General features: G+C 43.2%; 1 protein-coding gene and 1 long non-coding RNA gene across 3 annotated transcripts in view; one reads left to right on the forward strand and one right to left on the reverse strand.

Annotated features, from left to right (window-relative positions):
* CPLX1 (complexin 1) overlaps window positions 1–14,058 on the reverse strand; it is a 149,310-nt gene that overhangs the window by 57,038 nt on the left and 78,214 nt on the right. For both annotated transcript variants that reach the window (XM_028712326.2, XM_028712327.2), the window contains exon 3: window positions 748–923. In XM_028712326.2, the coding sequence (XP_028568159.1) occupies window positions 748–923 (176 nt within the window). The remainder of the gene's footprint in view (window positions 1–747; window positions 924–14,058) is intronic.
* The window catches only part of LOC144325946 (uncharacterized), a 351,581-nt gene that overhangs the window by 22,918 nt on the left and 314,605 nt on the right, over window positions 1–14,058 (forward strand). The gene's annotated exons all lie outside the window — the stretch shown is intronic.

Here is a 14,058-nt window from a genome sequence, read left to right on the forward strand (position 1 = left end):
TACTGTAACCTCTGGTGATTCTATGTATTGGAACTTAATTTTCTCTCCAGATGCTACATAGCTAGCATGAACGAGACTAAAAGTGAAATTAGAGATATGTGATGATAACTGGAGTCTTGGGAATCCTGGAACGCCTGGTAAAATATTTTTTTAATACCTGCAATATATTTGGATATGCGTATGTGGTACAAAGCTTCCCTCTTCAAAGACCTTCCACACATTAGAAGTACAACTCAGAAAACTGACACTCCCTAGAAAACCATATCAAAAGCAAACAACGATAAATAAATCATCCGCCCATCAAAGAGGCCCTAAGTAGAGCTTTGAATCCAGAAAAGGATGGAGGGAGGAAATGAGAAATATCATTTTGGGCCTTCTCACACAAGGCTTTTGGTGATTTCCACCCCAAAATCAGTTTATATTGAGTATGCAAAACATACATTAGCCAAAATGCTCATATGAATTTAAAATGTGTCTTTCACACATAAACAACCCCACATTCAAATAATTAGCGAGAGAGACACTCCAAGCAACTGAAACCATGTGAATCCCATTTTTGGCCAAAAAATTACAATCCGGCCACTGTAATTGGAATGCCTTGGCGAAATATTTCACTGTTATTAAAACCTTCTGCAACTTCCAATTGGCTGCAGGAGCTCCCTGCAGCCAATCAGAAGCTGCGCTTTGGTTTTCGAATGTTTGCTTATGTCCCAGCTGGACTCTGATCAGTCTGATAGTGGGTCTTACCTTATCCCGAATCCCTTGCCTCACATTTTCCCTTTCAGCCTCCATCTTGGCATATTTAGCTTTCCTCTCTTCTTCCTGCTGCCGAAGGGCTTCCTGTCGTTCTTCTTCCTTCTTGGCAGCATCTGGATCCTTCTCCTCTTCTCCACCCAGCATCTTCCCCATGTCTTTGGTAGCCCCTAAGGAAAGAGAGCAACGAAAAGGCAATGTGAGGAGGAACCGAGACACTAAGAAGAACCTTTGTGGGCAAGTACAGTGTTGCCCTTGTGCATGAGGAGCTGAATCCAGCTACTTTATTTTTAAAAAGGAGTCCCATTACAAAGAAGGAGCTTGGATTCAGAGAAGCCTTTTGAAAACAGAAGGAGACAGAATAAGGTAAATGTTCCTAATTTCCCCCACATGGATCCTCTTGCCAATCAACAGGTAACTTTATTTCCAACGCATGACAGTTTTGCACATGCTCATTTCTAAATCTGTTCTACCTCTCATCCACATCAATTTGTGATTTATTTATTTTAAAAATGCATTGCATATGTTTTGTTCAGCATTTCTGTATACTTTTTATGCATTTTTGGTGCCTTTTACCCTAAAATGCACATTTTATATGCATTTTGCTGTCTTCTACAGCAGGGATGCCCAACAGGTCAATTTTGATCTCCTGGTAGATTCCTGTGAGGTATTGGTAGATCGCGGGTCGATCTCTGGCTACCTTTCCTCAGTGTCGTTGAAAATGACTCCTGCCCCGCCCCCTCGCCCCACCCTCCATTGTTGTCTGATCAGGGAAGACTGAGCTTTCTCTTTGTGGCTGTTTTCATTCAAAACGTTATTTTCCCCTTTGACCCTTGCCTTTAACCCCCCCCAAAAACGGAATTTTCTTCCTAAGAAAGTATTTATATAAAAATGGGGCTTTCCTCCTCCATAAAAAAGCACAAGAACTCTGACCTGAACCCCCCCCCCCCAAAAAACAGGACTTTTCTCCTCCCTAATAAAAACTCGACAACTTTGACCTGAACCCCAAAAAACTGGGGGAGATCGTTGCCAGATTTTAATTCTGAAAGTAGATCACAGTCTCTCGGGAGTTGGCCACCCCTGTTCTAAAGCATTGAAAAATTCAGAGAAGGGTGAAAACTGAATGAGAGCTGCTTTCCAAGCTGAGCATTGGTCAGGGAAGTGCAAGTCAGGTCAGTTTACTTAACAATCTGAACCAAGTAAAATCTTCAAGCATCCTCATTGGCCCCTCCTAAGTTATTCTGGCATGTCTTCCGTGTCCTCCAGAGTGGATATTCAGTCGGTACAGGAAGGAAGGAGAAACCACCCCTTTCCAAAAGTGGACATCTGCTCACACAACTCTAAATCCAATTCATGCTGTTGTTACTGTGGCTTCGGGAGTAAACCTGGAGGAAAAATCTTGTGGGACATCTTCAGGGAAAGAAGACGCTAAGGAGTAAACCCTACACAAATCTCTTATACCCTTTTACAAGTCCACCACATATGAAAGAACGTTCCCTCTACCTCTTTGCATCTCCAGCACTTAACTGATTCAGTCTTATACATCTTAGCAAGTCCACTCAGTTAAGTACCATCAGTAAATCATATTCAAGTAGTTCTCCATCAAAGAATAACATGCTGTGAACTTCAAGTCACTTTTCTAGAGTTTTTCCCAGAGGTTAAAATCTATATTGTGACCTATTTCTATTGCCCAGTGTGTTATTGAGGCTTTAACAAGCTTGTCTTTTGTTTCCCACTCTAATAACAAATTATACATTTTAGACAAAAGTTTCTCTTTGTTTTGTAAAAGTTCTTTTTTGAATTATGAGCTTTGATCCAGAAAACCATTTCCCCCCTATCTAATTTAAACATTTCATGTAAATGATGGTATTGTAACCAGTCCGGAACATGGCTCCTTACATTTTCCATTGATCTCAGTTTGAGTCCCCCCCACTCCACCCTGTAAAGTACAGCAATTCCCTGTAGGTTGCCCACTGTCTATCCATATTAACTCTCTTAATAGAAATAGCCTTCTTCCCTTCCAGAAGATTTTTATATTTCTCCCAAACTCTATACAGATTCTTCCTAAGAATGCAGTTCATAAAACTTTTATAAATTTTCACCTTCCCATACCAAAGACATGCATGCCAGCCAAATTTTAAGTCATGACCTTCTAAGTCCAGGATATCTGCATTATCCAATGTAATCCATTCTTTTAACCAACACAAACAGGCTGCCTCATAATACATTTGCAGGTCTGACAGCGCAAAGCAACCTTTTTCTTTTATGTCTATCATAATTTTATGTTTGATTCTTGGCTCCCCCCCCCCCCTGTGAGATAAATTTAGAAATATCCTTCTTCCATTCTTTGAAGCAGCCTAAATTATTTTCAGCTGGACTTGATTGGAATAAAAACAGCATCCTGAGCAATAGATTCATTATAATAGCTGAGATTCTGTCAAGCAGGGAGACCTTCATTCTCTCCCAAATCTCCAACTCTTTCTTGATCTCATTCCACAGTTTAACATATAAGTTCAGATTTCTTACTGTCAGCAAGATTCTCAAATATCTAACTTTTTTACATATTTGCAAACCAGACATTTTTTCTAACATATTTTTCGACTTATCATTCATGTTTTTCACCAACATTTTTTTTAATCTGAATTTATTTTAAACCCTGACATGCTTCCTCATATGATAGACAACAGTCCATGCAGAATGGCCACTTAAAGTCCATATATATATATACATACACATTTACATATAATATGCATCAGTCCATACATACGGTCAAGGACAAGTAAATCCTGTTTCTTCCCATTCCCAAATAAAGAGAATAAACAGGGGGGTTGTGTACTGCCTGATCAATGTGCATAGACTCCAAATGATGCTGTCAACTGTGCACAATCTGGTGGCATAAATAGAGTATCTCACCCTTCACTAGGTCACTAAGCATATGGTTCCCTTGAAAAATATTCCCTTGAAGAGATACTATGTACATTTACCAGTGTGTGAAATTCTCACATTCTTCAGTATCACTTGGAGATTAAGCACATTGACCATTCAGTATGAAAAATCCTGCTTAAGATGTTCATTTGTGCATGTTCCCCATAACGTACACAATAGCTGGTATTGGGGGAGCATTATTGGGTTGTTGATTTTATTTTAATTATGTATTTTGTGGTTTTATATTTTGATTTTATTCTGTGAACTGCCCTGAGACCACCGGGTATAGGGCGGTATATAAATTCAATACATAATAATAATAATTTGTGCACATTCTCCATTCAGCCCAACATACAGATATTGCAGCTCCTTTTCAGCTTGATGTCTGTACTAGATATTGACCCAGAATTCAAACTAGAACATTTTATTTCCTCTGGACTCAGAAGTTATTATGGATTCTGTCTACATACAGAATTCTCTCTCAGCCTCTCATGATGACTTGCGTGCTGGTTTAACATGCATGCATCACTCGGTCTCTCTGGTAGATTACAGTGCATTTGATGATTGGCAGCTAGAAAAGGAAACTAGGCTCACATTGTGAGAAGTGATGTGAAGTGATATATGAGTTTTATCTGGGGTGTTAGATCTGTGGTCTCTCTTTCACACACACACACACAGAGGCAATTCATCCCCTGATGTTGACGAATCTCCTATCCACTGGCATTACCCTTCATCTCTGCTCAGACAGTCATGAACTGATTGTACCCAACTAATATCAACTGGGTCCATTCTCAGTGGAAGAGAGACAGCTCACAGACCGATAATTGCACTCTGTAGAATTTAATATGACAGAGGCACGATACATTTGGAGTGAACAGAAAGGCTGCAAAGTGGAAAATCCTCAGTAGTTTTGTTCATTTTTCAATCAAAGCATTTTCTCTGGAAATGGTGGTTATGGAAGGTGGCTGACCCTCCAGTCATTGGTGGCGTCCAACTCCCATCAGCCTCAGCTGGCATTGTTGATGGAAAGGACCGCTGGGAGCTGATGTCCAGCAAAATCCAGAGGACTACGCATGAGATACCCTAGCTGTAATAAATGAGAATTCTTAAGAGTTTTCATTCTGCATAAGTTGAAGAACTCTTGAAAGAGGATGTGGACAGAGAAGATGTGGCTTCAAAGCCCTGGTTCACCCATGAAACCTGTAGGGTGACCTAGGGCAAGTCTATGATAAAGAGCATGGAAACAGCATTGGGCCGAGTGTTGTTGTTTAGTCGCTTAGTTGTGTCCGACTCTTTGTGACCCCATGGACCAGAGCACGCCAGGCACTTCTGCCTTCCACTGCCTCCCGCAGTTTAGTCAAACTCATGCTGGTAGCTTCGAGAACACTGTCCAACCATCTCGTCCTCTGTCGTCCCCTTCTCCTTGTGCCCTCCATCTTTCCCAGCATCAGGGTCTTTTCCAGGGAGTCTTCTCTTCTCATGAGGTGGCCAAAGTACTGGAGCCTCAGCTTCATGATCTGTCCTTCCAGTGAGCACTCAGGGCTGATTTCCTTCAGAATGGATAGGTTTGAACTTCTTGTAGTCCATGGGACTCTCAAGAGTCTCCTCCAGCACCATAATTCAAAAATTGGGCTGAGTAGGGAGATCATTTTTGGAGAAGATGCCTCCAGGAGCAGTGTGGGAAAACTTGCCTTTGAGATGGTGGTGGTGATGGTGCTTCTGTTCTTAAGATGCCTGGAGGTTCTGAACTCAGTTGCGCTTTTAATATAAAATGAACAGTTTCTTTCATAGGGAGCTGTGTCTGTTCTGGTGATGCCCAGAGAACGCCTCTAAGTTACTTTTACAACACAGCCTCTCAGGTTTTATGGGAGATTTTAAACTGGGGGTTTCCTACCTTCCCAGTAAGGTCTGCCAGGCACCAGCATTAGCATCCTTGCACTGTCAGGTAAAAAACTTATCTTCTCCCAGGTATTTGACAGAAAAGGATGTCAACAAGCTGGAACAGGTGCAGAGGAGGACAAACAAGTTGATAAAAGCTCTGGAATCCAAGTATTGTGAGGAACGGTTGAAGGAGCTGAATATGTTTAACCTGGAGAAGAGACTGAGAGGTCACATGATAGCCACCTTCAAATATCTGAAGGGCTGTCACATGGAAGATAAAGCAAGCTTATTTTCTGCTGCTCTGGAGAGTATGACCCACACAAATGGATTCAAGTTACAAGAAAGGAGATTCCAGCTAAACATTAGGAAGAACTTTCTGGTGGTAAGTATATAATAATAATAATAATAATAATAATAATAATAATAATAATAATAATAATAATTTATTTGTACCCCACCCATCTGGCTGGGTTTCCCCAGCCACTCTGGGCGGCTTCCAACAAAGATGAAAGATACACTAAAATTTCACATATTAAAAACTTCCCTGAACAGGGCTGCCTTCAGATTTCTTCGGAATGTCAGGTAGTTGTTTTTCTCTTTGACATCTGGTGGGAGGGCGTTTCACAGGGTGGGTGCCACCACCCAGAAGGCCCTCCTCCTGGTTCCCTGTAACTTGGCTTCTCACAGTGATGGAACCGCCAGAAGGCCTTTGGCACTGGACCTCAGCGTCTGGGCAGAACGATGGGGGTGGAGACGCTACTTCAGGTATACTGGGCCAAGGCCATTTAGGGTTTTAAAGGTCAACACCAACACTTTGAAATGTGCTCGGAAACATACTGGGAGCCAATGTAGGTCTTTCAAGACAGATGTTATGTGGTCTTGGCGACCGTCCCCAGTCACCAGTCTAACTGCTGCATTCTGGATTAGTTGTAGTTTCCGGGTCACCTTCAGAGGTAGCCCTGTACTGTTCTACAGTGGAATGGATCGCCTTGGAAAGTGGTAGTCTCTCCTTCATCAGAGGTTTTTAAACAGAGGTTGGGTGGTCATCTGTCACAGATTCTTTACCTGTAATTCCTGCATTGCAGAAAGTTGGACTAGATCTCCCTTGGTGCATCTCCTAACTTTACAATTCTATGATTTTATTGTTTGCTGGTGGCATGTTTACACTGCTGTTTAGTTGGGTATGTTTTATAGGTTTTACCCATGGATTTTATCATTTTTTCTGATTTTATAAAATTATTTATTATTATTATTATTATTATTATTATTATTATTATTATTATTCCCCACCCGCCTGGCTGGGTTTCCCCAGCCACTCTGGGCAGCTTCCAACAGAATATTAAAAACACGCTAAAACATCAAACATTAAAAACTTCCCTAAACAGATGGTGTCAGATGTCTGCTGAAAGTCAGATGTTTATTCCCTTGACATCTGATGGGAGGGCGTTCCACAGGGTGGGCACCACTACCGAGAAGGCCTTCTGCCTGATTTCCTGAAACCTCACATCTCGCAGTGAGGGAACCTACAGAAGGCCCTCGGCGCTGGACCTCAGCGTCCGGGCTGAACGATGGGGGTGGAGACGCTCCTTCAGATATACTGGACCGAGGCCGTTTAGGGCTTTAAAAGTCAGCACCAACACTTTGAATTGTGCTCGGAAACATACTGGGAGCCAATGTAGGTCTTTCAGGACCAGTGTTATATATGGTCTCGGTGGCCACTCCCAGTCAACAGTCTAGCATTATGCTCTGTGCATTATGAAATTTGCTTGAGGACTCCTTATGCAGTAAGCAACAGATAGATTGAAACAATAATACTAGTAGTAACATGTCATACGTAGAACCATTGCACACGGCTAGCACGGTACTAGAACAGCCTATCTGAAAATTGCTGGTGGAGGCATATCCTAAATTTAGCATTTTTATTTCCACTAGATATTTTTGAGTCGGCAAAACTACATCAGCTTTATCTTCGGTTAGTTTATCTCTGCTTAGAGCTGCCCTGACTGTAATGAGGTAAGCTGCTCAGGAAACTGAATTCGGAGATACAGTGACAGAAGAAAAGATACGGTTATTGCTTCTAAGCATTGCTTTATAGGCTATCATTATGTCACAACAACACAGGCTTAGCCTGGCTGCTTCTCTTGGCTAAGGCGAGGCTGCAAATCGTTGTTGCTTCTGGATATTGAGGGTATAATCCTGTACTATGAAAATCAGTGCTATTGTTGGAGCATCAATTTGTGTTGTTTTTTGTTTTTGTTTAAAGGAAAAATAAGTAAATTAAAGGAGGGTTCCTTTGATGCCTCAGATCCAGGTTTGGGGCAAGCACTCTTTTGGTGAGAGAGCCCCAGCAGAGATTTAAAATCATAAAATATGCAGAAAAATAAAGTGTGGAAAAATAGGCTGCTAGACAGTTAAAATATCCCCTTCTAAGTTGCTTCCAAAGTTTCCCTCTTCCCTTAGCACAGAAAGAGACTACACATTTGGTAAGTTTAAAATGGTTTACTTACAAACCCTTCAATTCAATTCATGTGCTTTTCCATACAGCATTAAGAAAAGGTTGCACAGGTAGTAAAACTTGGCTTAGTTACAGTAGTGAAAGTTCCTATATTATTGGTATAGGAATTCAAGAGATGCTTCTTAGATTCATGTTACCTGAGCTTGGAACAGGTAGAATGAGGTACAGCAGTAGGTTTTAGTACCTTCTTCCCAAGGTGAGGGAGAGTGACCTAGCTTATTCTATGACATTAACTCCTCCTTGCTTTACTTAGACTTAAGAATGTTGGTTATATGAAGCTGGTTAGTAAAAGGCAATAAAGCTTAGGTTCCGAAGTGGTAAATGTTTCTAAATTATTTATATAGAAATACAGCGGAACCTCGGTTCCCGAATGCCTCCGTTCTCGTATGTTTCGGCTTTCGAACACCGAAAACCCAGAAGTAAATGCTTCCATTTTTGAACATTTTTCGGAATCCGAATGTGTTCCGCTGAGTGCAAGAAGCTCTTGCAACCAATGGGAAGCTGCATCTCGGTTTTCGACCGTTTTGGAAGCTGAACGGGCTTCTGGAACGGATTTCGTTCGAGAACTGAGTTAACACTGTACAAAGATGGCTCATGAGGACTGTTTTGGAGCATTCAGATTAGATCTCACTAGGTTCACATGGTGGAAAATGGGAAGAATAAAGGGTTCCAGGGGTGCCAACTTAAAAATATATGGGGGGGGGCAAGCCTCACCCCACATAATCAATCACAAGACACACACACATACAAACACAATTTGAATGGCAATGTGGGTGGGCGAGGAAGGCAGAGAGGGGGTTAGCACCGGAGATGAGGGATGGTCCAGGGTGCCCTGAATTTTTCTCACAAAATGTTGGCGGGCATGCCAGCTCCCTCAAATATTTTATGGGAGGGTGAAGGGACCTCAGCCCCTTGGAGTTGGATCCTATGTGCCCATCCGAGCTCAGATTCCAACTGCAAGGGCGGCCAAAACCTGGCTCAGCTGGGACTCATGCGACTGGGTGCCTGAACAGTACAGAGGTGAAGGTAAAGGTAAAGGACCCCTGGACAGTTAAGGCTAGTCAAAGGCGACTAAGGGGTTGTGGCGCTCATCTCGCTTCCAGGCTGAGGGAGCTGCATTTGTCCACAGACAGCTTTCTGGGTCATGTGGCAGCATGACTAAACCACTTCTGGTGCAACAGGACAGCATGACAGAAACCAGAGCGCAAGGAAACACCGTTTACCTTCCTGCCACAGCAATACCTATTTATCTACTTGCACTGGTGTGCTTTCGAACTGCTAGGTTGGCAGGAGCTGGGACAGAGCAACGGGAGCTCACCCCGTTGCGGGGATTCAAACTGCCAACCTTCTGATCAGCAAACCCAAGGGGCTCAGTGGTTTAGATCACACCGCCATATCCCCACACCCTTATCTTTTTTAGATGGGCCTACCACGTTCCCTAGGGACACGGGTGGCGCTGTGGGTTAAACCACAGAGCCTAGGACTTGCTGATCAGAAGGTCGGCGGTTCGAATCCCCGTGATGGGGTGAGCTCCCATTTCTCTGTCCCAGCTCCTGCCAACCTAGCAGTTCGAAAGCACGGCAAAGTGCAAGTAGATAAATAGGTACCACTCCAGCGGGAAGGTAAATGGTGTTTCCGTGTGCTGCTCTGGTTCACCAGAAGCGGCTTAGTCATGCTGGCCACATGACCTGGAAGCTGTATGCCGGCTCCCTCGGCCTATAGAGTGAGATGAGCGCGCAACCCCAGAGTTGGCCACGACTGGACCTAATGATGAGTGGGTCCCTTTACCTTTTACCATGTCCCCTGGAGCACATGAACTTCTCAATGATGTCTCCTCCAGGTCCATACCGGAGTGATTATTGGGGGTATAACTCCCTGTGGGCACAAAGGGCCTGCACACCAGGTCTCCATCTCCTTGCAGATGGAGGCACCTGCCCTTCGTGTGTGTGAACAGAGGAGTGGATGGTGCTCTTCATTTCTAAACCCATATGCATAGATGACTCCTTGGAACAAAAGGACATTTCCCAGAGTTCTTGTAGATGCTCTCCATGTCAGCGAAGACAGAAAAGGCACTTGTTAATCACCGTGACTATTGCTCTGTGATACATTGCTAATTGTCATGTACGTCGTGTACTACAAGAGGTTCTGATGTAGCATTGTTCTTTATTCAGCGTGTTACTTGGGGTGCAAGGGGGGGATTAAAATCTTCCACCCCTCTCCTCCTCCTTACTTTTTTTTGAAAGATGCTATTAAGAGGTACATTTATTTATTTTTTGGCTGTACAGCAACAAAAGCCCCAATGATTAATTTATGTTCAGAAGAAATCCTTGCAATTAGAACAGCTGTCTAAAGAAAGAGAAGCAAATTCTATCTTTTCTCAGGGGCTTTGGGGGAAAGTACCCTCCAAAAAAGGTCATGGTTTCCTCTCCCCACCCCCAACAACAACAAAAGTCAGAGAGAAATTGTCTAATTAACTCTTTCTGTCAATCTATGGCCAAATGACCAAGTCTCTTAGCCACTGAAAACCTGGTCAGGTTCCACATTGTCTCAGCAACAACTGGTCACATGGGATTGTGCATTCAGCTTGCCATATGTAATGATCCCCCTTCTCTTTTACCTGTGCTGTGTTCTGGGGCTTCTCCTCTCACCCCACACCAATTTTAGGGTGCATGAAGGAGGAGAGGAAGAGAATGCCTTATTGTGCAACTCCTTGCCCCTACTTCCGCGGATAGGAAGTATCATCTCCTGCCAAAACAAAGCTGCTCCCCTCCTAACTAAGACCCATCCTTTGAATCCTCCTTCCACAGCCACACTCAAACCCCAACACCAGATTCTGGTTCTCAGGAGGGACTGGTCGAGCCCCACCAGTCAGATGAATGGAGGAGAACCTGGGTCACATCTCAAAAGGGAGGATTATGAAGTTAGGAAAGGGTGGGCTTAGGGATTCTCAATATTTTAGAGGTAAGCAAGGACATGAGTCAGAGATACAATAAAGCAACCTTCCACCTAGTGCTCTCCAGATGTTAATATGTTATGAGCAATGTCCCTAGGCATGAATTATATAATCATAGATGTGCAGAATTGGAAGGGACCATAAGGATCCTCTAATTCATATCCAGTGCAATGCAAGAATTTATTTTGTCCAGTGTGGGGCTTGAACCCAACCACCCCAAGATGAAGAGTCTCATGCTATGACCTACAACTCCCATCAGCTCCAGTCAGGACGTCCAATGGTCAGGGATGATAGGCGTTGTAGTCCACAGATGTTGTCTGTGTCAGAGACCACCTATAAACATAGCTGTCAACTTACAGATTTGAAAACAAGGGACCAGCAGCCTCGAAAATAAGGGATCAGCAGCCAAAATAAGGGATCAACAATTACTTTGATAAAATACATATTTTGTTGTGTGCAAATGGCTTTAGATACCTATTAGGTCCATAAATTACCATATAGCATATATTCAACACACAAAAACAGCAACAATTTGTTGTTGACAAAGGACAACTGGACATAGAAAGGGCCCCATTACCTTCAGTAGCTTATTTAAAGGACATCATCAATAAGGGACAGCAGTGGGACGTGGCGCTAGGATAAGGGACTGTCCCGCCAAATAAGGGACACTTGACAGCTATCTGGGGAAGGGTGCAATAAAGCATAGAAGTTAGGAACAGTGGGGCGGTACGTTTAGGACCCCCATGTACACGTGCACACGCACGTGCACACACCCACACTCACAGCACAACTGTATTAGGTTTCCCTTTAACCTCTCCCCCACCCTGCCACAACTATTTCATTATCTCTCTAAAGCAGCCAGTGTGATTTTTTTTTATTAAAGCAAATACCCTCGACATTTTCATAATCAAGCGACTACATGACAACTCATTTCCCCCCCTAAAGACTATTAAAGTTAGACAACTTTTACATGTCTGGACCTTAATTGAAGGTCAATGGAGCTTATTAAAAGAGCTGAGTCACTGTGGGGTGGGAAGGGCCTCCTTTTAAAATGAGTAATTATTTCCCTTTTCAAAAAAGGAAAAGGAAAAACCCCACAGATTGATTTCAACGGCCGGTCGCTTGGAAGACTATTTTCGTTCTCAAAGCTGCTGAATCTCAGCCCCTTACAGGGTTTGGGAAAGGTCTATTTAGAACTATACAACCTTAAGCAGGAGGGAGAAAGCATAGACTCAGATAGCTTGCGCTAGTCTTCAAAGCAGCAGCACCTGCCCCCCACAAGCCACAATCTGCCCTCCCTGCTCCCCAAGGCCATCCATTTCCAACAACCCAGCTGCTCTCTTTTCCACTGGGCAACTTGCGACTGCAACACTGTTCTGTAACTGGCAGGTAAGGTTCTTACCTGTGTTCTCAGCTCCAGGATTATCAGCCAGCCCTCTGTGACCTATTAAGGAAGCCTATTTGGCTGGGAATCTGTACAAAAGGCAAGGAGGGCCCCCGCTTCACAGAACACACCAGCATCCCCATCGCAATATGTTGCCCAGAAGCAATTACATATGGAGAAGTACTTTACACAAATTTAATAACATTTTTAGGGCCTTGGCTACAACAACGTTGCCCCAAACCAGCCATGGCTGCGATTGGATAATGAGATTCCTTGCCAAGCCAGGCACACACCTGCCTCCCCATCTCATCCCATCCTCCCCATCTCTTGTTAATCTTTTATCCTCGCCCATCTTGGCACTATTTTCCTACTTATCTCACTGAAAACAAAGATTGGGCTTGTTATAGTGCTACAGAGGTCACAGACTGTAGCAGGGAAATAATTGAATTAAGAGATGCCTTGTTTCATCCCAATAGTTTTGTACCACACAATTTAGCTGGGGGTCCTGCCCCCCCCCCAAAACAAAATGTTGTTCTACTTGTTGTTATAATTCATCTCTTCCATTTCTCTTACAGTTTGTGGTTATAATCATCTGAACCAATTAATGATGCCTACTTTTTAATGGGAATGAGTGGGACTGAGGTTGTTCCAGGCTTTGCTTTATGTGAAACTAGGGGTGGAAGGATCTGTCAGTTTCGTTTCTCTCAGTTTCTCATTATTTACGTCTTCAGTTCCGATGTTTTGCAGCTATCTGCAATTTTTTAAAAAAGCAAACAAACATGAATATTCATCAGCACTTTAGTGCAGATTTCTCCTAATAAAAACATTTTACATGAAGTTTTGACTAATGCACACTTTTTACAAGCAGTTTCCACCTGTATAATGCATGTTGTTTGTTACTTTCAGTAACAGCTTAATTTTTACGCACATTTTCCTCTAATATATGGATTTTTGTAAACACCGTTTGACTGATGAACTGCACAGAATAATTTGGATAAGGGCGAATTGTAAGAGATAGCTGTGTTTCAGTTTACATATTGTTTTGAAAAGTGCAAATTATTGATAATTTGGCTTCAAAGAATTCTGTAGTTTGGAGAGGCTGCTGAGAGATGTTGTTGTTGTTGTTGTTGTTGTTGTTGTTGTTGTTGTTGTTTAGTCGTTTAGTCGTGTCCGCCTCTTTGTGACCCCCTGGACCAGAGCACGCCAGGCACTCCTGTCTTCCACTGCCTCCCGCAGTTTGGTCAGACTCATGTTCGTAGCTTCGAGAACACTGTCCAACCATCTCGTCCTCTGTCGCCCCCTTCTCCTTGTAACCTCCATCTTTCCCAGCATCAGGGTCTTTTCCAGGGAGTCGAGTCTTCTCATGAGGTGGCCAAAGTATTGGAGCCTCAGCTTCAGGATCTGTCCTTCCAGTGAGCACTCAGGGCTGATTTCCTTCAGAATGGAAATGGTTTGATCTTCTTGCAGTCCATGGGACTCTCAAGAGTCTCCTCCAGCACTATAATTCAAAAGCATCAATTCTTTGGCGATCAGCCTTCTTTATGGTCCAGCTCTCACTTCCATACATCACTACTGGGAAAACCATGGCTTTAACTATACGGACCTTTTTGGTAAGGAGATGTTAGGAGATCCCTATTCCACTCCCAG

Source organism: Podarcis muralis, chromosome 17, assembly GCF_964188315.1.
Source record: "Podarcis muralis chromosome 17, rPodMur119.hap1.1, whole genome shotgun sequence".
Lineage (NCBI taxonomy): Eukaryota > Metazoa > Chordata > Lepidosauria > Squamata > Lacertidae > Podarcis > Podarcis muralis.